This window comes from Centruroides vittatus, unplaced genomic scaffold (assembly GCF_030686945.1).
Source record: "Centruroides vittatus isolate TY-2023 unplaced genomic scaffold, ASM3068694v2 contig_250, whole genome shotgun sequence".
NCBI classification, from domain to species: domain Eukaryota; kingdom Metazoa; phylum Arthropoda; class Arachnida; order Scorpiones; family Buthidae; genus Centruroides; species Centruroides vittatus.
Genome location: NW_027121584.1, coordinates 1,391,068 through 1,417,021, shown reverse-complemented (window position 1 = coordinate 1,417,021; position 25,954 = coordinate 1,391,068). Strand labels below are relative to the sequence as shown.

The 25,954-nt window shown below is 33.7% G+C and overlaps 1 protein-coding gene across 4 annotated transcripts in view; it reads right to left on the bottom strand.

The window, feature by feature from the left end:
* Positions 1-6,518, bottom strand: part of Lrch (Leucine-rich-repeats and calponin homology domain protein) — an 81,510-nt gene extending 74,992 nt beyond the window's left edge. For 2 of the 4 annotated variants that reach the window (XM_067265868.1, XM_067265869.1), the window contains exon 1: positions 6,253-6,516. In XM_067265868.1, coding sequence (XP_067121969.1) covers positions 6,253-6,427 — 175 coding nt within the window. In that variant the 5' untranslated portion in view covers positions 6,428-6,516. Of the gene's footprint in view, positions 1-6,252 lie in introns of all 4 variants that reach the window. The other 2 variants (XM_067265870.1, XM_067265871.1) reach the window with 2 other exon arrangements.
* Positions 6,519-25,954: the final 19,436 nt, after the last annotated feature.

Genomic DNA, 25,954 nt, shown 5'->3' with positions numbered 1-25,954 from the left:
GATTTGAAAACAAGTAATATTCTTTATTTTACAATTTTTTTGAAATAAAAAACAATTTCATATAATTAAATTGGCTACTATTTAAAATTCTCCAAATATCAGTTTTATTGTGTATAAACATTATATTTTCACAGACAGCTGGCTATAATTTCATTGAAATATAAAAAATAAAAATCACATTAATAATGTATTTTTTCCTATCTTAGAATAACTTGCGACGTTTCATTGTAGGCGAAAATCTTATCCTTACTTATCAACCTACACTAAAAATTATTTAAATTTTGATATTTTCGGACAAAACTTGCATATAACAGTAGAATTCTTTCTACTGAAAATGTGGTAGTGCGTTGGAAAATGAAAAACTAACAATTAAGTCCGACAGGAAATTAGCCTTCCCTTGTTCCTTCTGCAGACAATGCCATCAATATAGAAATAAGTTCGTTGGCTTTCGACCTCTTCCTTTTCCATATGTGTCCATCCTTTGGTGACAATGTCCTACACACCTGTTCAGTCAGATGTGCTCTGAATCTTTTTCATGTATATATTCCAATAACATCACGCAAATATTAGGTATTAATTCTAATATAGAGATTATATTCATATTTTTAAAAATATGGCTTAACCATAAACACGATAAAACGTAATATTTACTGTACATTAGAATACAATCAAATCTCGGTACAGCGATTCGATATAACGATAAATCCCTCCGTAACGATAAGATACATACTCTATAGTAGTTCCCTATGCAATTTATATTAACTTAATGCAAAACTTCTCTAGATTGTACGATATCCTCTATTGCGATAAGTCCGTTCAGAGATAATTTTTCTCCTCTATTGTACTCGTAAAATGCATAGCATTTTCCTTTCTCTGCAACGATAATAATTAAAATTTAATTTACTGCATTATTTTTAATTTATCGCTCGGTTTTGAAAATCAAATTGTAGTAGGCTATTTTCTTAATATATCTATTCCAGCACGAACGTTACCTGCAGTCAGTAGGCATCCGTACAGATCAGAGTAGTTACCTGATTTAGCGTGTGGTTTTTTTTTGCGTTTTAGCGCCTAAATTTTTTGCTAATAATAATACTATAACAGCACGCCTAATAAAACTATTTGGTTTTCTCTTCTAACAAAGTCGAACTTTGTAGAAATAATCCTATTTGTAGTTAGACAAAGTAAAATGAGGAAGGAAATATATTTTTAAAATTTCTTACTATAACAATACTTTTCCTTGTGCCTCTAAATAGAGGGATTCCACTGTATTTTTTAGAGTTACGCTTGCACAGTGTAAAGAATTAAAGATAATTATCGCAGATATATTTGGAAAGAAAAAACTATACAGATCGGATGTCTAAGTGTACAGAAAAAAAGACGAATGAAGATTTAATTATTTCTGAAAACCAAAAACATTAAAATTTAGTTCCAAATTCCTAAATGAATTTCAACTTAAACTAGGGAATTTAAAAATTAACCGAAAGAATAGCATTTATTAAATTTTTTCGCTATAAAACTCTAGAGTTTATTATTAGACTTAAAAAATTTAGATATATTTAAAATAAAATATTTAAAACAAATTACTTTTAAAACGCAAAAAATTTTTTAAAAAATTGAGTAATATTTGATAAATTTTAGAACCGAAAAAACACTGAAAATGAATCATTAAGCAAAGTTTACTGAAATCCATTAAGCCATTTATTTTTTCTATTAAGTCCATTATCAAACTTCTCATTTTTTACTCCCAGATCTAAGAAAACGTTTTCCTTTTGAAATTCTTCCAGAGAAGTTTACCAGTTGCTTTATGATTTTGTTCTTGGTCGATTTTATGAAAACCACTCAAAAGTTTATAGTTGTATATGTCAATAAAATAGCAATACAAACGTTTTTAAATATATAAGTCTCGAATTTTTTTTCTAATTGTTTTAATGAGAAATCCTAAAATTGAAGCATTCATTTCATTTTGAATGAAAGAATAATTGTTTGTTTGCGTGATCAACAGAAGGCCATTCCCTGCAAACAATTTCATAACAACAACATTACAGTACTTTGTGTTTCTTTCATTTGCACTATTTCCATGTCGTTTACAAATAATTCACCATCGTTATCTTCACAATCATTATTCGTGCAAAAGCGAACTTTTGCATTAACCTTTTTATCGTGAAATATTTATATCTTTTAAAGCTTTTATATTTTGTTCATCTGACCAAAAAATAACAACCTTCAAAAATTCTGAAAATTTACTTTTGCGGAAATTTTTAAATATTTTGCAATTTAATTCCGGAATAAAGAAAAAGTGAATAAAACTGTATAAAAAATTTTTTTAAATCAAATAAAAAGCTATTGCTTTTTCAGTTAGATCTTCAAATTAACATTTTATCAGTAAGTTTATTGAAATTAAATATTACGAAAAATTATATTGGAAATAAAAAGAAATCTATAAAAGTACAGTACATGAAAATCAAACTGGTGCAAAGATCCTTGAATATATTTAAAATTTCTTTTATTTATTCTATTATCTGATTATAACTTATGCAAATCGAAGCAGCTTTTTTTAACCCGTGACGACAGTTTCCATTTCTACAAATTAAGAAAAAGATTATAACGCCAATCAAATTTACTCATTTTTAATATTCACAATCGCAAATTATCTCTTGCATAAACGTACTACAAGTTAGAGCTACTGTGTTACTATGAAATAAAAAAATAAAAAAAACAGGAAGTTTGTGCATGTTGTTCAAGGCTATACTTCGATTCCTTTCAACTTATTTCAAAAATAGAATACAGCTTGAATAGTAAAAATCTCATTACGCATTTAAATATTTAAACAGTATATTAAGATATTTTTGTCATCCAGTGTTGACTGTCTGCAAAAAACAGTATCTTTATCTTGAATATACCTGTTCTAATGATATGAAACTTTACCTATTTGATAATAAAGAAATCATCGATGCAATACTTCTAAATTAAACTTAACAATGCGTTAAAGCGATTTATCTTTATTTATTAAATAATTGAGCAATTTATCAACACTTTAGCAAATGATTTTATTAAAAATTTCAGATAGGAAATGTTGAAAAATTCTTTTAGTGATATATGTTATAATTAATATAATTATAATGAAGAATTTTTTTTAATATGAAATTAAATACAATAATAAATTTCCTTCGCTATTTATAAATGAAAATACGTTACTGCAAATATAAAAAGAAGTTTCGAATGTCTTAAAAGCACAGAATATCAAATTTAAGAGATAATTTATTGTCACATGTGAAAATGAACATGCGTTAGATTATTAAAATAGAATGAATCACACGCGGAGTAATTTACGATAAAGAAAAACTTATTTTTACTAGAAAATTAAATTATTAAAAGCAACTAAAGTTGAAAAATGTGTTTCAATTTAACAAAAAATTGTAGCATGATCATCTGTATTCGTGTGATAATTCGAACTGATAAAACAAATATAATTACTATTATGTATTTGTATAGAATTATTATTATAATATATGTATATTGATATCTAACAAATAAAATTTTTTTGCATTTCACAACTTTACCATTACGACAAAATTATTTAATAAAATTTTACGGGAAATTTAACCGGATATTTCATCAAACACCGGACGTTGCGAAGATTTATTTACTCGTATTCCTGTTGAAATGGAAAAAAAAAAAATCACATTTAACAAAATGTTAATTTTTTCCGAAACGCATTGTGAGTCAACAAATATGACTACACGCTGACACTTCACGTGAATTTCAACCTACCCATGTATAACGTAACTATAGTAACAAACTACTTTATTTGATCAATGCTTGTAAATTTATCACTATTGACACACTACTCTTATTAAATATTACCGAAATTATATCGAATAATCTTTCTTTTGTAAATATAATTTTGAATTTTACACTAACGTTAGTTTTTATATTTATATAAGAACGTTCTGAAAGGAACGTGAAAGGAACGAAATTATTGAAAATAATACTCTTATTTTTTTAATTACAATAGAATCCATATCTAAAATAACATAGTATATTCATAATGACATATTTACTATTAAGCAAATATGAATATCAGTAATTATGATAAATGCTGAAATAACAACTATATATTACTTTTTTCCAATAAATCTAAATCATAATTTTAAATCTGATATTTTTAATAACATTTCAATTTTTTTTAATTAGAAAAATTTTTAATAGTATTTGGTAGAACAGATTATTATTAAAACAAAATTGATATTTTGAATCAGATTAACAACTGTTCCATTCATTTTTGAGAACTTAATATATGTTATGAGTTTTTTTATTGTAATTAAAAATGCAAAGTCATTTTAGAGAAACTAATTATTTTTTAACAAATGAATAAATACTTAAAAGCAATTTTTTACTGTCATAATAAATAAGTCGAATTTATAGTTTAGGACACTAAATCACAAATACTAGTATATACATGAACACAAAGTAAACATCTTTTATTAATAAAAAAAAAGCATAACATATTTGTCAATGGTTATTAATCAAATGTTATTTGATACAGTGAAGAGAAACTAATAACTAGTGTATGGAAATATTTAATCAAGGAATAAAGTAAAAAGTTGAACAATTTTAGTTCATAGTGTCCTAAATTTTATAATAAATTAATCATGTATGATTATTGCCAATTTTTAAATTTAACAATCATACTTACAAAACAGAATCTTCCTTATAAAAATCAAAATAAATTTAATTTAATTGAAATTAAAATAGAAAAATTTAATTATTCTAATCTTTTATTATGATAAATCAAGCAATAATAATGATTGTTGTATTTTCTGTTACCGTTAGTATCTGTTAGATTTGCTTGATGAATTCAAAAAAAAATTTTATAGTAATAAAAATCATAATAAAGCAGCATATTGTAAAACAATTTTTAAAATATTTTCCAGCAATGAAAAAGAAAATATAATCCAAGTTATTTGTTGTGTTAAAAGCAATATATTCCTAAAAATATTTTCTTTAAATCATTTGTTAACTTTGTAAATATTTTAAATTCAATTCCAAATTATTTAAAAAATAAAATTGAAATTCTAATTAGTTTGTCATCAATTAAATATATTTTTATCAATATAAAATAATTTAAATAGATACATTATAAAAAATTATTTTATAATGTATGTACAAAACACTTTTATTTTTAAACAGCCTTTTAATTCATATTAATCAAAAAAATATCTATTCTTTAAATAATAATTAATATTGAAATTTATATGGTACTAAATTTACACAGAATTAAAAATTCAAATACAGTTTTTAATATTTAATCTAAAAGTACAGTATTCATTAATTATTAGTTATATCACTCCATTTTCAAATTAATCACTATTGTATCTTTCTATTAATTATATTCCACGAGAAGCTAAAAAAGCTATACCACACTCCAGTCTTTATATTAGTTAATAACTGCCAAACAATTTTTAACATACTCCAAAATACACATTAAATAAATTTTACAGTTTGGTATATGAATATTTGTTACAACAATTAAAAAAAAAAGAAACTTAATTCAATTTGTTGATAGAAATAAAGGAAATTTTGAGTTATTTATCCAAAAATGTCAAAAAATTACAAGAATTTCACATTTACTATTACTATTATTATTACATTTTTCACAAGGTATAAACATTATGAACAATTATTTACATCAGATTGTAAAAATTGATTCAATAACAGTTTAAATAATAAATTATATAAAATATTAAAAAGATATTCGGGAATATTTATTAAACAATACCTATAAAAGCTGAAGATTAATATATATATAATATATGCTATAAATGTAGGTCTGTACTGTAAAATATAAAAATAATATACATTTTTCATGTCATTTACCAATCCTACTCATTAGATTACCCAACATTATGTTTGTGTAGTAATTTAATAATGCGAAACTAAAAAACTCAAGAACTACTTTAAAATATGCAAAACAGGAATATTTCTACATTAAACAGTATTAGGAGTGTTTAATTTACCCTTCACATATTCCCTATTGCAAAAGATTTCAACAAAGACTCATCTAATTCACCTGGATGACAGAAGGATAACCGTAACCAATGGCAAACTTCGTTACAATAACGAAAAAAAACAAAACAAAATAAACGGAATAAAAACTTTCACTTGTAAGCCGATCTAGTTTCTGTTAAAGGTAACGGAATTTTAAAGAGAATGTCAGTTCTTTTTAAATGTCACCGCCCTAGCTCGACTTACCTGCAGCTACCGTATCGCACAAATCGTATTCACTGGCTAATTTCGGATATTCCCTTAATTTCCTTCCGCTGAGTTTAAGTTCACCAGTTAACTGTGCATCTTCGAATACTTTTTCTAACGTTCTAGTTAACTGTGTACTGCTTTGGCTGCCCAGACCGAGAGCGGTCAGAGCCATTGTATTAAGTCAGTCGACATATTCAGCACGTCTGATTGGAATTATGGGAAGGATAACTACGGGTGGTAGTAGTTCGTCTGCCACCTCACGTGCTTTCACTACTCGTGCGTCTGCGCTTCCCGGAGCGTAAATACTTATTTTATTATACCGAGTTCGAATATTTATTATATATATATATACGATTTACAGTATTTATTTATTAATTTTTATTATCAATAAGTGAAGTATTCGCGATTAGTTACGGTCGCGCGACTGCGTAAATATGACGTAATTTGTCTTTATCAATCATTAGAAAAGTTATTTTTATGTGAATGTTCGCTTATATTTTTATTATGTCAGAAATAATTGGAAATCTATTATGATAGATTGCGATAGTTTATTTTTCTTGTAGCCTACATCGATAAAATTAAGATTAATTATAGTTTTTCTATGGTCAGATCTGTATCGGAAATTTTGCGCGAATATTAAACTAGTTTTTAAAGTTAAACAATGGTTAAATGAGATTGTCGATCTATTTTATATTTGAATGTTTTCTTTTTTTCTTTCTTTCTTTCTTTCTTTCTTTCTTTCTTCCTTCTACTTTTACCTTGCAAAAATATAAATTGAATGTAAATTGAATGTTTAGAAACAAGGAAAAGAAAACGAAAATTCACGATGTAAACATAATTTGAAAAACTCCGTAAACGTTGGAGAATTTTATGAACCTTTCTTTTGAAATTGCTTATCATGAATTGAATTCGTGTGTGAAGAAATTTATTGTGTGTTGTTTTTGGGAGTAACACTTGAGCAAATACAATATTATTAAAAGTATATTTTTTACATTAGAATGATTATTATTCAGTAACCATAGAATAAATCTCGCTGTAAATAATTTGATTTTCTACCTATTATCGTCTATGTACTTTGGTAATTTTATAAAATTTTTAAGATAGCTTTAATACAGTATCTCTTTTACATAATAACTAGATATGGTATATATTGAAACACAGAAGCGGATCCATAGGAATCCAAAAAAGGACTAGCTCAAAGATAAAAAATATTTGAATAATTAATAATAATAATGTATTGCGGATGGTCCGATAAATCATATTTGCCATCATAAATGTTTATGAAACAACGTTTGAAGTTCGAATAAATTTTATTTATTTATTGTTAATGGGGAGGGCTGAAATACCCTTACTCCCTTGAGTCCGGCCTTGTTGAAACGTAACATTACTTTTATCCATCGTAAAACATCGCTGAAACTAAGTGGAATTTTGTTCATTTATTCGGGACTAGATTTATAAATAAGCTATATGAGCTACACTTTAGGATCTCTCCCTTTTAAATTTATTTGATGGAGGAAGGAAGAATTATGTTAGGATTGTGTTTAAAATTCAACATTTTGAAATTTGTAAAACGTTTACGTTTTCAACCTCCAGCGCGAAGCGCGGAGTTGTTTTTAGAATAAAGTGTCCGAACAAAATTCGACAGAGATTTTCGATGTTTCGAAACTTTTGATTCTTCTTTCTATTTTTGAACGAAGAAGGAATGCCAGGCTTAGGACAGAAATAACGAAAATTTTTGATTATTTGTGTCCTTTATTCACTCGAAATTGAGTTGGACAGACTCCTGCCGCACTTGGGAGTTTCCATAAAGTATACAAGAAACTTCAGAAAGTCAGACAGCGGGAACTTGAAGCATAAGAGAACTTAGGAGTGGTCGACGAAGTTTGAACTAGGCTTAATGCGTGCTGTTATATAAATATGAAAAATTGTTCAATAACTGTTCCGTCATTAAGGCTAACTTGTCAGCCTTAATGGAGGAACAGTTATGGAACAAGTCTCAATTAGCAGACGTGTTCGATGATCCGAAGCGCAAGGGCATTTGAACTTTCTGACTCTTCTCTGGGGTTTTTGTTGGTTTAGTGCATCGTGGACTAGATTGGAGTGATGTAATAAGGTAATGAATAACAAGGGCGATCTGTCAAGGGTGCCACCTGGAAAGACTCTCTGTCGGAAGAACGTCCCATGTGTTTAAATACCATATCACAAATATCGCATCGTGTTGTAATAAAAAGAAAAGATATGACAAGGCTCCCTCTGTCGCGTAGCAGCAGAGTTAACTTTTTTTTTAATGTAAACAACCGCATGCAAGTCAGCCATGTCGTTTACTCGTGAAGTCCACGTGTAAAGTTATTTATTTCAATAAAAAGTAATAGGTTATGGGCCCAGTCCACGTCCAGTCCACGTGAAAATAAGAAAAGTACAGTTTTGAATGAAAGAGATCATTGTGGAGCGCCTCTGAAGTTATACTTGGTTGAATACGTGCGAACGAGAACGAATAGAAGGAAAATGGCTGCCAGCGGGGATTACAAGGTAAACGTAGATAAGCTCGAAGGGCCTGAAGATTGGGCAAAATGGAAATGGCACGTTTCTATGGTGTTGCGTTCATACGGATTAGAAGATATTATTAACGGAAAACGTGTACGCGTTGAGTTACCAACAGAGCCGACGAATGAACAAAAGGCAACATACGCTGAGTGGCAGAAAGACGACGCGAGGGCGGCAAGTTTAATAGCAAGTACGCTAAGTAAACCAGTTGCTGAGCTCGTGTTGACGTGCAACGATGCGAAAGAAATTTGGGATAAATTACGTGCGCGATTTGAGCGCAGCAGTACGCAACGTTTGAACATGTTAATTGAAGCCTTCTTTCGAGTTAAACGGGATGAGAAGGAGGACATTAGCACGCATGTTGCCAAATTGCAAAAGTTATTTGTTGATTTAAACGACGAATTAACGAAACACGAAGAAAATACTTTGTCTGAAAGAATATTAAACGGCCGAATTTTATCTACATTGGGAAAAGACTATGATAATTTCAAAGACCTTTGGGACACGATTCCGTCAAAAAATCAAAGTTTGAATTTACTCATTGAAAAACTGTGCACGATTGAACTGCGTGATCAAGGCACAACCGAAACAAATGCGTTTGTCGCTTCTGGCGAGTATAAAAAGAAGCAGAATTCTGGAAAAACAAAAATGTCAGTGGAACGGGCAAAACAAAAATTTCCATGTAACAAGTGCAAACAATTGGGTCATTGGGCAGCAGATTGTCCGCAGAAAAAGACAGGTGTCGGGAGTAATAAGCAACGAAGTGTCAATGTATTCATTTCACATGTCATGGGCGCGTCGGTTGGAAACTACATTGATGCAAATAAATGGTATTGTGATAGTGGCGCAACCAAGCATATTACCCCAAACAAACAATACTTCGTCTCATATAGAGAATTTGTTGTTCCTGAAGTAATCTCACTTGGAAAGCAAAATGTGAGTATGTATGCACATGGCCAAGGAACAATAAGGATTCAAGTTCGACGAAACAATATCTGGTATAATGCTGAAATGAAAAATGTTTTGTACGTCCCTGATGCAAGTGTCCACTTGTTTTCTGTCAGAGCAGCAGCATCGAACGGCTACAGGATAGTAATCGATGAGAGAAGTGTTAAAATTCGAGACGAAATTGGTAAGAACACTGTCATGACTGGTTACATGAAAAATGGTCTGTACATGCTCGATATACGCGTTGTAAAACCATATAAAAACATTCGGGTGAATTTTGTGACAGCGTCTGATACTCTACAGGTGTACCATGAAAGGTTTGGTCATCAAAATAAACAGCATGTAAAAGATGTTTTGAAGCAAATGAACATCAACGTGGAAGGTTGCAAAGAAGAATTCTGTGATGGATGTGCTTTGGGAAAAATGCATAGACTACGATTTAAGCAAAGAATGAATCGTCCAACAGTTACTGGCGAATTGATCCATGCAGATGTGAACGGACCAATGTCCACCGAATCTTTAGGAGGAGCACGTTACTACGTATGTTTCAAGGATGACTTCAGCAAGTTTCGACGAATTTTCTTTTTGAAACAGAAAAGCGAAGTATGTGATGTGCTTGAGCAATTTTTAAATGAAGCTAGAACAAATGGACATGTTGTCAAACAATTCAGATGTGATGGAGGTACGGAGTTTGTCAACAAAAGAGTTGCTGAATTGCTCGCAAACAGAGGGATAGAACAATGGATTCCTCCACCTTATACACCTGAGCAAAATGGTGCAGCTGAACGCGAAAATCGTACCATTGTGGAAACAGCACGTTCTATGTTGAATCCAAGCAAATTACCGAAAGGATTGTGGGCAGAAGCATGCAACACTGCCGTATATCTTTTGAATCGTACTGGAAAATCTTCAGTTCAGAACAAAGCTCCTTATGAATTATGGTATGGTAGACAAGTAGGAAGACTTGATCATCTGAGAATCTTCGGCACTGGATGCTACGTACATGTAAACAAGAATTTTCGATCGAAGTTTGACAATAAAGCTATTTTCGGACAGTTGGTTGGGTATGTTAACGATAAGGATGGATTTCGAGTCTGGATTCCTTCTCAAAGAAAAGTGATTATGAGTCACGATGTGAAATTCAAACCAGAAGTCGTCTGCAATCGGCAAAGTGATACTGTGGAATTTGACTTTCCTCGAGAGCAGCAGCCGACATCGGGTCGGTGCACTCCGTTGTCTGAGGTGAAGGAACCGGAGGAGGTCACATGCCGAAACGGAGAAAATCAAATCAAAACTGAAGAATTCGTCACGGCGTCTTCTTCTGGAGGAAGCAAAAATCAAAGTGAATGTGATAAAAGAGAGGAATCAACGGAACTTTTATCGAAGCAAAATAATGAAACTTCTGACAAAGAAAACTGGAGAAGCAAGAGACAGCGAGGTAAACCATCCTGGATGGAAAGCAATGAATTTTTAATGATAGCAGGAGTTGTTGCTGGGGAATACAAAGACCCAAACTCATTTTCTGAAGTATTGCAATCGAACGAGAGAGAACTATGGATGCATGCCATTCATGAAGAAATGGAATCTCTAAAAGAAAACGACACATGGAGGTTAGTCGAACGTCCGAAAGATGCACAGGTTGTGAAAAATCGTTGGGTTCTGCGCAAGAAAACTAAAAGTGATGGAAGCACTCGCTTCAAAGCTCGGTTGGTTGCAAAAGGTTATGCCCAAAAACCAGGAATTGACTACGAGGAAACATTTAGTCCTGTCGCACGTTATGACACCATTCGAACCTTGTTAGCAGTAGCAGCTGCAAAGAATATGCAATTGGAACAGTTTGACGTAAAGACAGCTTTCCTCAATGGCATACTTGAAGAGAAAGTGTATTTGGAACAACCAGAGGGTTTCGATGATGGTACCGGTCGAGTATGTCTCCTGAAAAAAAGTCTGTATGGGCTGAAGCAGGCACCACGTTGCTGGAATAAACGATTTATCGGATTTATGAAGAAAGCAAGTTTTCAAAACAGTACTGCAGATCCTTGTCTTTTTTATCGAAACCAGAATAAAAGGCAACTGTATATCGCAATTTATGTAGATGATGGTCTTATTGTCGGCAGTGACAAGAAAGAGATCGCTGATTTTTTGAGAGCTCTGCAACAAGAATTTAATATGACGACAGGGTCTCTCGACAATTTTCTTGGGATGAAAATAAAACAATATGAAGATGGATCAATTACAGTAAGTCAAGAAAATTACACAAAAAGAATATTAGAAAGATTCCAAATGGCTGAATCAAATGCAGTCTCAACCCCTGTTGGCTGTGAAGAAAGTGATCTCGACGAGGCAGTGTCATCTGATATACCCTATCGCGAGGCAGTGGGCTGTCTCATGTATCTTGCAACTGCGTCTCGTCCAGATATCGCCTTTGCAGTGAATAAAGCTGCTCGAGCTACAGAGAAACCAACTATTCAAAATTGGAATCAGGTAAAGCGTATATTTCGGTACTTGAAAGGTACTATGAACTGGGGCATCATTTATAATAAAGAAGAAGAACTGAAAGTCTACAGTGATTCAGATTTCGCTGGTGACAAGAAGACAAGACGTTCAACAACTGGAATTATCGCGAAATTCTCGAATGGAGCTATATCATGGACTAGCCAATTACAAAAAGTAGTGGCAACTTCCACAACTGAAGCAGAGATTATCTCAGCAAGTGAAGGAGCAAAAGAATTAATCTGGCTACAACGTTTATTGTCTGAATTGATTGAAATGCCAAAGCAGCCTCCAACGCTATATATTGACAACGCAAGTGCTATAAAGCTAGCAAAGAATCCGGAATTTCATCAACGGTCCAAACATATCGAGGTTCGACACTTTTATGTACGTGAAAGATTTTTAAATGGTGAACTCAAATTGGAGCACATCGACGGAAAGAACCAATTGGCCGATCTGTTGACGAAGCCGCTTGAACGTGTCCGATTTGAACTGCTAAGAGAAAAGATTGGTTTACGAAGATTGTAACCATGTAATCATTAAGCAAGTCTTATTTTTTCTTTTGGAGGAAGTGTTGTAATAAAAAGAAAAAATATGACAAGGCTCCCTCTGTCGCGTAGCAGCAGAGTTAACTTTTTTTTTAATGTAAACAATCCGCATGCAAGTCAGCCATGTCGTTTACTCGTGAAGTCCACGTGTAAAGTTATTTATTTCAATAAAAAGTAACAAGTCGCTCTGCTTCTCCGCTACTACAGGAGTACGCTGTTGTTTGTAGGCATTTAGGAACGACGGTGAAAGAAAGAAAAATGGTGGCACCCGTACTATTGATAGTATCGTTAAAGAAGAATCTATGATTTTAAAATATGCGTTTTTAGAGACAAAAGAAAGATCTCAATTGCAAAATTTAACCACAAAACGAATTATTTTGCCGACAGAGCATTCAAAGTAGCCACGAATAAAATTAGAATGCCAGCTAACGCTCGAAAAAATTTGAGGAGACATTTACATAATCGCGTGCACTAACTCGCTCTTTCACTTCTAAATTTTCATTCCTAAAACTACATAATGGACCCTTAAACAAAACTATTTGAACCATAGAAAACGCCATGTTGCTTTCCACCGTAAACTGCTACTACAAGCGACCGTTTTTGCGGTCCGACGGCGCGCACTCCGGCCGGAATACAGGAACGCGTTCCGCAGGAATTTTTAAACGGATGCCGCTCGCGCGGAGTTACGCGGAGGAATAAAAGAACTCACCCTTAGACAGGGCCGGATTTACCAATCCAGGGGCTCTGGGCACAAATTCGGTGGGGGTCCCCCCTTTGAGAGTAGGCAAATTTGATGATTTAGAAAGTTTACACAAAATACTGTACTTTCAATTAGATTTGAACTAGGAAGTTGTAAATTTCATTTAAAAATAAGGGTATTGTAAACACATATATTTTATAGCGTAAAACTAATTATTTCAATTTAACTGAAAAATACCTATGTGAAATTTTTTCCAGAAATTTTCCGACGTTTCATAGGTTTTTTCCCGGGTTTGGTTTTCTCTGCCTGTTGCCCTCATGATTAGGCCACACTAGGCTGTCACGTTAATAGAAAAAAATTATGTTTAAACATAATTTCTTTTTAGTTTTGTGAGGGCCCCTATTTTGTTGGGGCCCTGGGCACAGGCCGCAAATGCCCTTATGTAAATCCGGCCCTGCCCTTAGATGTTAGATACATGAAGAAACCCCGAAAACTTCGTGCGGCCAGCCAGTGGATGAAAATTTTTTATGCAAATTCAATAAAATTTTCACTTTATGTGACCGCTAATTCATAATTAGTATAGAAATAGAAGACAGGACACAATTAAAATAAAAGAGTGAATTTTAATTAAGAAAATATTTTGGAAAAGAATGGTTATTATTCCATAAATCGCTTCTCGGCCTTTTTGGCTAAGATCAAATGTGTAGTATCTGTCCGCTGTTTGGCGGTTTTTGGTCTTGTCATGGGGCTGGGAAGTGGTCACTGGTGTCACTACACCTTCGTCTTGGCTGGTCGAGTTCCATTCTCCCAGTCTTGACTTTCTGTCCTGCTATGGTCGGTTTGAGCCCCGCTCCCGGCCTTAGCAGCGCTTTTGGTGTTTGGGTTAACTCCCACACACAATCCCTACTGCCAATCCAGCAAGTGCTGGAGGCGTTCTGTCCCCGGCTCGAACCGGGAGTTTTCGTTTGACTTCGGTCATTCTCTTCTCTGGCAGGTGCTTGCACCTGTTAGTGCAGTGGCGCTGTATTGGACGCTGGATCCCAATGTAGCGTCTAGGGAGGATGTCCCTTTTTCCGATCGGAACTGGGCTCCTATTCTTTCGCGCCCCACTAAAATTCATGAGATTCATTATTCCATAAATCGCTGCTGCATGAATACAGATTGTACTTGTTCTGAACTAATTTACTATATAATTATGTATCTATGAGATACCGTTATCAATCATAATTATTTCATTAAATTGTTGAAACTACAAAACATATACTGGTAAGTAGGCCTACAAGTATATCACTAAAAATATTTTATATATGACTTATTAATTTATTGTCAATAAAAAAACCACACACATTGTGTTACTTATAACTTTGTGCACAAAGTTATAAGCGACGCAATTGCGATCGCTGATTTTCGTTATTCTGTAACAAACTACCAAGCTATACTATAGTTCGTAGAAGAATTGACGGAATGTTCTTTGGTTCCTTAGAATTTCGTCACGAGTGATATCACAAGAGGCAACATCGCCAGATCATCGAAGGAAAACAGTCACGTGACCATAAAATCATCTCTGACATCACGACGAATACGAGGGCTGTTTTTTCAATCACCAATGGTCTATAAAAAAAAGACAAGTGTAAATAACATAATGAATTTATTACCAAAAGTTAGGTACAAACATGGTCACTTTTCGACATAATCACCGTGAAGATTGAGGCATTTGTCATATCTGTGGACGAGCTTTTCCATAGAATGTTGCCGCCAATGACTTAATGGGCCTAACGTAGTTTTGAAAATCGTCATTAGTCTCGAACTTCTGCACTCCTAGTCACTTTTTTTTTGTCCAAGAAAGAGGTGGAAGTCGCTCGGCGCTAAATCGGGACTATACGCTGGGTGTTTAAAGGTGCTGAAGACTTCCACCTTTCAGACTTCCACCCAGCTTGGAACTTTTTAACGTGTGAAGATTTCCACCTCTTTCCTGAACTGAAAACGTGGCTAGGAGGGCAGCGTTTTGAGACTAATGACAATCTTCAAAACAACGTTAGGGCCCACCAAGTCATTGGAGGCAACATTCTATGGAAAATCTCGTCCACAGATATGACAAATGCCTCAATCTTCACGGTGATTATGTCGAAAAGTGACCATGTTTGTACCTAACTTTTGGTAATAAATTCATTATGTTATTTTCACTTGTCTTTTTTATGAACCATCGGAGGTTGAAAAAACAGCCCTCGTATTAGTCGTGATGTCAGAGCTGATTTTTTATGGTCACGTGACTGTTTTCCATCGAAAGTTTTTCAAAGGATAGGAACGGCAGTCTATATCCGGCAAAAATGTACAGCAATCAACGAAAAAACAACGAATCTAGAAGACTGAAAAGAAATGAAAAATCTGTAATCATGCATACACCCAATTATAAGAAACTATGTTAGAACATTACTCAAAATTGACTGATGTTTAATTTATTTAATTTAATACAGAACAGAAGTTGACTGAGGAGGGGCATCGTGGGCCCGAAACGCGTATCAACTAAAAAAGAATAAATAAAGGATAAAAAACTGCCTAGTGTCTGATTGAATGCACTTTCTCGTGCTGTGAAACAAAGATATAGACTTATAAAAACTAGTAAGTAATAAGTTATAATTCGTATTGTTACTCGTGTTTGTTTAGTTATTTGATTTAAAAATAATACGAATAGTGACAATGTATTAATTTATTAATAATTCTTTTATGAAAGATGATTCAGCTTTACGCATTAAATGAATCTACAAAAAATTATTTGAGAATATTTTTTCAAACTTTATCATGTAGATTGCTATTTCCGATATTCTTTATTTCAGGGTAGATTGGTAGACTGCAGTTGGTAGATTTTTACATGACTCCGACTCCGACTAAAATACCGAAACTCCACGACTCCGACTCGACAGCCCTGCTTTATTTACATCTTCGTTGACCAATGAGGATGGTGTTTTGATATTAGCATTTTTCACGGGATGCTTGCCTTCTGGTGTTTAATAACAAAACTATTTTCTGTTGCGTTCCAAATTTCAATTTCAAAGCCATGCGGGAGCCCGATATAAGTTTTCGTCTATTCCCACGTGAAAAACGAATGATTATTCGGAAATCGGTCGGTTATATTTATGAGCTTCTCCGAATTCTGAAAGAGTGAATTAAGACTGTTAAGAATTGGCAAAAGTTTACCGATTGTCCAGCTTTACATGAACAAGTTATGCTGTCAATTTTAAAGGACTTTTCCTTAAAATTAAAATGCCAGTAATTTTGTGTGAGACACAGGGCCGGATTTAAGCATTTTGAGGTCCTAAGCTGAACTCTGTAAAGACCCTTACCAACCCTTCACAATTTTAGAAGTTAATCATAAAAAGAAAAGAATTAAATCAGACTATGTCTCTGATTTAATACAGATATTGGAAGAAAAAGACGCGACGTTTCACTAGTCTTATGTTTTATAACTGAATTTAATTAAATGTTTATATCTGTTCTATTAAATTTTTTTACTTGGTTTTATCAATTTTTAAAAAAAGATTTTATGTAATTTCTTCGTCCGATGGTTTTTTTTTATTTTTTAATTTCTGAAGACAAATTTGCCCAAATAGGGATCACCATTTATTACTTTTGCGTTCTAGACGATACATTTCCGGCGACCGACCTTCCTTTCTAGTCTACTAGCCGCCAAAAAGTTAAATAAGTCATTTAAAAACACAAAAAAAATCAATCTTTTTTAACTTTTTGGCGGCTAGTAGCCTAGAAAGGAAGATCGGTCGCCAAAAATGTATCGTCTAGAACGCAAAAGTAATAAATGGTGATCTCTATTTGGGCGAATTTGTCTTCAGAAATTTAAAAAAAAAAAAAAAAGATTTTATGTTAATTCTTTACCAAAATTAATGAAATAGTACACAAATAAAAAATAAAGTATATTTTGTTGGTTTATAAAAAAAAGTTTATTACAAAAAGTTTTTTTGTAGAAAAGTTTGAGGCCTAAGCAACAGCTTACATAGTTTACTTGTAAATCCGGCCCTGATGGGATAGATGTCAAAGCTGATGTTTTTTTTAACACAAAGGGCACAAATATGAATAGAACGATCTCGCTCATTTGTTTCGATACCGCATAATGACGTGTCTCGCTAGCAATACTGTAATTGTTCTCCTATAAAATTTCTCGATAAACAGCTACAAGCAACATATATCATTATATCGGATAGTAATATATGATTACTTTTACACTACTAGTTACAAGCGACCCAGATAAAATAGCCATTTTGTAAAAATGCAGCGCCCTCTATAGATCATGAAAAACGCGAACAGTGCAGAAAAGTATACATCGAGATACTATGCTGACTAAACAAATAGCATTGTACTAACGAATCAAACCACTTACTTGTTAGTACTGTATAAGAATATCGTGTACATTTTTTTATGCGAAACGAACAAGATATATAAAATGGCGAGCATCCTTTCCCAAATAACCTAGAACCTTTATAGGCCGAATGACCGAGTGTCGTGGTGACAGCCTACCGCTCTGGGGGACTCGGAATCGAATCCAGACTCGTTTGGATTCGATTCCGGGTGATTTGACCGGATATGTCGGCTCCGTCCCTCGTCACCCGGCTGCCCCATTGTAGGCCTGGCCGAACTCATAATAAGCTTGCCACAAAAAGGCCCTCTTGGTGCTCACAGGGCAAAAGGAGTTTTAAAAAAAAGTCGATACAAGACGAAACAATAAAAAATATTTGGTAAATATTTTTTTATTAATATTACATTTGCATTATAATAAAAAATAAATATTATTATTTTTAATATTAATTTCTTTCTTTATAAAGACAAAATTATTTTAAATATTTTTTTGTCCGAACGGCCTCTTTTCCGTAGGCCGACTAGATGCAGCAGTAGCGCCTCTGTAGAGAAAATTTTCAAGACGAGAGTTTTTAATTTCTTTTAGATATTTTTATTTCTTTCGAAATACAGTAGAGACTCGTTAATCGGAACCCCGGTAATCGGAACGATTTTCAGTCGGACTGTGTCGTGCCGAATCGAACGTTTTTGATACTAGATTTACTTCTAAAGTATAATTTTCATGTTTTTATATTCTTCAATATATTTATTTTGTTTGTACAAAATGAAGAAATAATTTTTAACGATACGATAGCCTCGATTATTATTATAAAAATTTTCATTAGGCTAAAGTCGACGAAAATTCAACACGAAGCGACACGCAACGGAGAAAAATTTAAATATCGGACAGGTTAATGTTTTTTCGTACATAATCGGTAATCGGAACAAATCACTAATCTGAACAACCCGTCCCCAATTGATTCCGATTTTCGATTCTCTACTGTAGTACAAACAATAAAATGACTTAGAAAATATTTCATACAGATCTTTAACGGTGCTGCAAGCATCACAACTGCTTATAATTTTGTACTTGTTTTCCAAAGTTATGGATTTGCGTTGTTTTTTGTTGTTCATATCAGTAATGGTTTCACCTCCTCTTTTAGACGTGTTGAAAGCATACAATACTTGAAAGCACAAAAATAAGTTTTCTAGTAAAGCTGCTTTGTTAAAAGACAGTTAAGCTACGGGGCATTTCCGTTTTAATTTAGCTCCTGTAGCGCTAGTGCAGCGAGGTTCATACAGAAGATGGCTACCACCATAAATTATACTCAAATTACGTACTGTACCTCAAATGAAAATTGTGACATATCAAAAGGTTGGTTGGTTGCTTAGGGTTTATTGGCGTAAGGGCCACATAGGCCAAGCTACGCCATGTCAAATGGTATAATTATATAATTTAATAAATAAATAAAATAATAAAATATATAATGCAAAACAAAAAAAAATAAAAAATGAAAAATAACAAAAATACATATATAACAGTACAAATGTATATAATAACAAGATGTATATATAAATAAAAAATAATTAATTAAATCTGTTTATAAATATTTGTGACTTTCAGAAAGTTCAATAATTTATCAAGATTTGGCCTCTGGCCCAGAATCTCTGAAAAACTTGCATTTCCAAAATGCTGTCTACGAATCCTCTGAGGCAATGCAGTTGCACAGTATGTGCTTAACGCAAGCCTTGGTCACACTATGCGATTTCCAGCCGCGCAGGCGACTGCAACCGCAACAAGCGCGAGTCGTGCTCGTCTTCTCGTGGTCACACATTGTTCGTTGACGTTGCAACTCGGAAACACGTGACTCTATAATAAACCAATAAAATTACAGTAGCTTGTTTTTGTCTGTTTTCGTGAATTTACCGACATTTTACGTTCTACTTCAAAGTATTTACGGAATTTTAGCCACTTTTCCTATTAAAATGGCAAGCAAGAATGAATAAAAGAAAAAAGACGATAATTTTGTTAGAGCTGGCGAGAATATACGAAGAGAAAAATAAGAAAAAACGTTCATGCTGGGTTAAAACTTGGCGTAATGAAAATCAACGGGCTAAACAATCGTGTTTTCACCAGCTGATGAATGAATTAAGGCTTTTGGATGCCGAAGCAGGGTGGATTATCGAATAGGCAAAGTAGACAAATGTCTAGGGCCCGTAATTCGGAGGGGCCCGGCTTCAGTGCAGAAGACTCTTCTGTTTGAAAAGGAGTTAAAAATGATTTAAGAAATAGGACAGAAAAGGCTGTATTTAACAATTCCTACTAAGCTCCGCTCGACTCGCCATTACCTAAAAAAAAAAAAAAGAGGTCAACATCCACCCGTGTGTGTCAGAAGTAATGTACAGTGCAGTACGCCACGGGATCTCTCGCACCATCTAGAAATATTTTTAGGTCCGCGTCTCGTGGTAGTACTGATGTATGGATGGTTATGATTTATTTTCTAAATCTACACTTATACGTCGCGACATCGCATATTCGATATAGCGTTCAAGTTGCTCGAGTGCAAAGATATTATAATTCAATAGTGTTTTATAAAAGAGTTAAAAACGGTGACACTACGGTGTGACTTGGGGTGACACTACGATATCCGCACCGGGTGTCACCCATGCTAGCTACGCTAATGTCACATTATATAAGATTTGTTTAGAAGCAACTTACTTAAATGGGGCACCAATTTAAATTTTGTCTAGGGCCCGCTAGAGGCTTAATCCGGCGCTGTGCCGAAGGTTATAGGGGATATATCCGTATGAATACTAAAACTTATATAAAATTTAGGCGAAACGTTTCGTAGTTTGGCATACCAATTTAGAGTGACCCATAATTCGATATCAGTTATTATCCCAGAAGTTTTGGATGCTATTTATCAATCTTAGAAAAGTAAATATTTGAGGGTTGAAGTGGTTTAGAGGAAAGCTTAAATGATTTAATTCATTTATAATCGATATACTTTTTTCTTTTATATCAGCATTTATTTTATTCAATTGTATATTATTAAAAATAATCAAACTTTTTAAAATAAATCTAACAAAAACTTTTATAAATTCAGATTTGATTTATATCAAATATAGCATTTAAATGTACTGAAACTGAGTTAATACAAATGTTATAATCAAGATATGTTGACAAATATACAACACAAAGTATGACGTGGCACAAAGACGTTTTCTGATTGGATGCGCGTTTGCAACCGTCGCGAGTAGAACCAGTGGCGTAGCTACAGTTCTCCGGGCCCGGTGCGGAACCAGATTTTGGGCCCCCGAAAAAATTTTTTGGGTCTTTTTTCTTGTGATTTTGGAGCCCCATGGGCTATCACTTTCCAGGGGCCCGGTGCGGACCGCACCTACCGTACCCCCTAGCTACGCCAATGAGTAGAACAAACTTTTTGTTTCTAGTCGCGGTTGCAGTCGCGCCGGTTTTCGTGGGGGAATTACTAGTTAACAGGAACAGCCGTCGCGGTTGCAGTCGCCCGCGCGGCTGGAAATCGCATCGTGTGACCAGGCTTTACAGTATAGTTGCAATATTAGCATACTGGCTGGTCATCACCCTTCAAAAGGTATTGATGAATCAACCGAGTACAGTAGACCCCTATAACACGGGTTCATATAACACGGATTCGTATAACACGGCGAAAAAATTGCTATCGTATTCGTATAACACGCTAAAAGAGACTCGTATAACACGGTAAAACGTCATCGCCGATTCCTGTCGCGACAGGATTGGTCGAATCTGGACCAATAGTCGATATTGTACTACAAACCGCTGAGTTTAAACGAGCACTGGACCTACTAAAAAACATTTATTTTCAACGGCCATAAAACTTATATTTTTATTAATGATGTCTCCAAAGTTAAGTTATTTTTCTGCGAAAAATTCGCTGATCAGGAAACACGCGTCCGCCGTTCGATGAGCCGCTCCGCGACGAAAACAAGCTTAAGCAATGGCGTCGTCGAACGGTGCACACTCAGTAAGTAATCCTACAATTTTTCGTTTACAGCATAGTTTATATGGATTATTCCCAAAAAATTATACGTGATTTGGAAATGTTGAGTCAAATTAGTCTAGAATCGATTAATTTTATGGAAGAAAACCTTTCAAACAGCCGTAGCCCCTAAACTGCACACGTGGCGGGCTGTGATTGGCTCATGTATTTAAGTCACTCGTACAACACGGATTCTTATAACACGGAACGTATCTACCGTGTTATAGGGGGGTCTACTGTATGTCCAATTCTCAAACGGGTAATAATAGTGTTACCACCCGTCCGGTTTTCACCCGGACAGTCCGGGGATTGACTCATTGTCCAGGTGAACTATTAATTTTGTCCGGGAATTTCGTAGAAATTGTGAAATTACGATGAAACAAAGTTCTTGCAAATATTGTTATAAATTTACATCATTTGTACAACGAAAGACCTCGCACTCACTGAAACCCATCTGCCATTCCGCCATGTTACTCTGTTATGCTAACGTGTAACGCGCAACATGCCTCTAGACTTTTTTTTTCGCCTGTATGTTACTCCTACGCAAGTCCCTAGTCCTTAACCGTAACTTATTTAGAACCAGCACGCACGTTATTCTTCGCATTGTAAAATGACATTGCGCATGCGTCAGGAACTTCTGTTCGAACAAACCTGATCTGCGTCCGGGTCAGCGATTTTGTAAAGGTGGCAACACTAGGTAAGAATAACCTCAGATCTCCTTTCATACACAACGTTACGTGTCCAATTTTCTACCAAAGGTTTGATCTCATATAGTTTATTGTGGACTTATGCGTTCCATGTTTTGCCATTTCTCTGCTAGTTGTTTTTTTAATAACTAGCTTCGAGTCGCTTCCTTCAATAGGCATTGTATGGTCTAAAGCAGCGGTCGGCAACCTTTCTGACCTCACGGACTCAAAACTCACAATTTTGAATCCCGCGGACCACTATGATGAATTTTTTTAAACGATGCAAAATGTGTAGAATAATGATCATAAAAGTTCGATTTTACTATATTAATATGAAACTCGCGTGTTTAATTATAACAAATTAATGCAAGCCTACAGTTCATTGTTGCTTGTTTGAAATAAGTTTATGGATTCTTAGCGCTTTTCTACGAAGGACGACAATCGCACTCACAATATTGTTTATTATTTATTGATAACAGTCACGCGTATTTGGATTCAGATTCAAATAAAAACCCCTCAATGAGTGAAAAAAGCAACTAAACATTTTGCATTTCTTTCGTAATACTTTGCGTAACCTTCAGTTGATCAATGTCCAAATTTCTCCACGGACCATACAAATCTTCTTGCGGGCCATCGATGGTCTGCGGACCACCGGTTGCCGACTGCTGCTCTAAAGGACTTCCTGACTTTGAAGCTGTGTCAGCTTGTTCATTCCCTGGAATATGAAAATCTATCTAAAACTGGTTATCGGAAAAATTAGAAATAGTTTTCCTCATAATCTTCTATTCCGACATAAACGCCTTCAGTTTTATTCGTAATTGCGAATGCACACGTTTTATTGTTGTTTACCATATAGGTACAGTAGAGCCTCGATTATCCGACTTAATTGGGGACTGGGATTGGTCAGATAACCGAAAAGTATGAAAAAATACATTATTAGTATAGTGTATTAGGCCTGGTTTAAATACTAGCCTCCCTTTCATGGTCGAGCCAGTGCTGCCAGCAAACATGCAAAAATTTAACAAAAATAATATTAAAGTAGCCAAGACATAACCAAACATTGTAGCACCACATCACCAGCGGACATTTGAATTTGCCGACTAGAACGTGGTCGGTTAACCGATAAGTCGGTTAATCGATGCTCTTCTGTAATTACATTTCTACGCAATTTCGAATTTTCTTGATCGGCTGCCTCCGATATTTATAGTTTGTCACAATTCTAGTGTACATCGTTTCTAACTAAACATTTTCATTCGTGCAAAATAACGTATACGGAGCCAAACAACGATGCTGAGTAGCTGAGGTGTAAAAGTGTTTCCTACAAAAACAGAAATTACTCAAAGCGCCCTCCAGCAGCTTTACTAGGAAACGCGCCCAGCATCTACTCTTAACGATGACTCATTTCTTAAAACTGTCTTCCACTGACTCACGCCTACGGCAATATTTCATCAATACCATCGCCGCCAATGCAGTAATGATTCGGATCGTAAAACCGGATACTACTTGTATACAGAAGTATTCCTGCCAAATTTTAATTCATCCAATCCTGATATACAATACAAAATTCAAACCAAAAACAAAACAGAATTTTGTTTACTTACGTTTTCGGAACCGGGGAACCGTAAAATGTCAAGAAGTGCAACTCGAAGGGCAAAATTTGACTGATTACAACCCTTTGTTACTTTAATAGCTGGAAAAGTAAAATGCAAATGTTTTATGAACTTAACAATAAAATCTTAGTTAAGTTCCAGGATATTTCTGTGAATTTTACTATTCGCGAAAATTATATCCTCCTAAAGATTTCAGGCCTTTCCATATTTTGTGAATGGATAAAATTTTAGCAACGAGTTGCATAACTTTCCCGGCTCTTATGAATTTTATTTTAAAAATAAATTTGTATTAATCAAAATAACTAAAAATGTATATGGCGCCATCTATTATAAAAACTATATATATTTTTAATTGTAAAATGACTAAATGCTTAATTTTGAGGGTAGACGAGTTTTAAATTTAAAGATACTGTAAATGCCAGTAACATGTTCATGTCAGACCACTCGTGAGATATGACACGTGATTTCTCTCCATCCGACCTTTCACAACCAAAATTTAATAGCATCAATGCCTCTTATACACAAGCCATAATACCAAATTTCGTTTCTTTACCTTCATCGTCCTGAGAAATTACGTGAAATAGACACTAACACACATATTCAAGGAATTTTTTTAATTTTTTTAGGTTCAAGAGTTCAACCCGGAGATTTGCAAAAAAAACTCAGAGGGTCAAATTTGACGATTTCCTTATGTATACATAACAGCCAGAAAAGTAAATGTCTCTATTATTCTCCTCATAAGCCTTCATACTTCACAATAGTGATGAGCGATATGACGGCCCAAGATGGGGTGAAGGACAGTCCTACATATCAGGACGGATCATCTCCCAGACTTTCTGGTGTTTTCAAGTTTCAAAAATTAAACATCTTAAAAGTACCCCTTTCGTGAAAATGGAAATTTCCTATACTGTAAATAGCGTAACATGGGTTTTACTTTATAGCGACTGGGAATTTTATTCATTAAGTATTAAATCAACATTGCAAATAAAACTTTTGAATAACTGCTCCGTTATTATTTTTAATTTGCAATTTATACTATTACAGCACTTATTTAAGTGTTAAAACGAGAAATTAACCTATATATAAGTAAAATAACTGAACCAGCTTCTCATCATGTAAAAAATATCACAATGTAAGAAAAACTAAAGTTAGCAGCTTTTTTTAAGGGGACGGTATAAACTTATTCTAAGAGAATATTGTCTTATTATTGTTGCTTATTAAAATGAAACTACTGTATAATGAAATCTTTTTCTTCAAAAATTTTAATTTAGAATTGGCTCCAATAATTTTTACGATAGATCTGTACCTTAAATGACATTACATCCTTTTAGAGCCAATTCCATGTTAGAGTTTTTGACCCATTGTTACATCAACACCTTTACTACAAAATTTTATCTTTGTACTTTGCATGAATGTGCAAAATTTGAATTTTTCAGTAGTCAGTTTTAATTGAGAAGTCAAAGTCATTTCTGGATTATTTACAAAAAAAAAAAAAAAAAAAACATTTGTAAATTCTATTTCCACTAATTTGCAACCTACCAATCAATAGTTTAAAATTTTAATAGGAATTAAACAGATAAATTCATGTTACATTAATTTCTACATTCCAATTATATTATTATAAATATCTTTTTGTTATTATTGATTTAACTTTTACTCTTCAAACATAACAAAGTTTAAACATTTTGATAATTGAAAACTTGGGACATCATAAATTCTTAATGTTTTAAATATTTTTTTATAAGTTAAAAATCTGAGTATGAAATCTGTTAATATCTAGTACAAA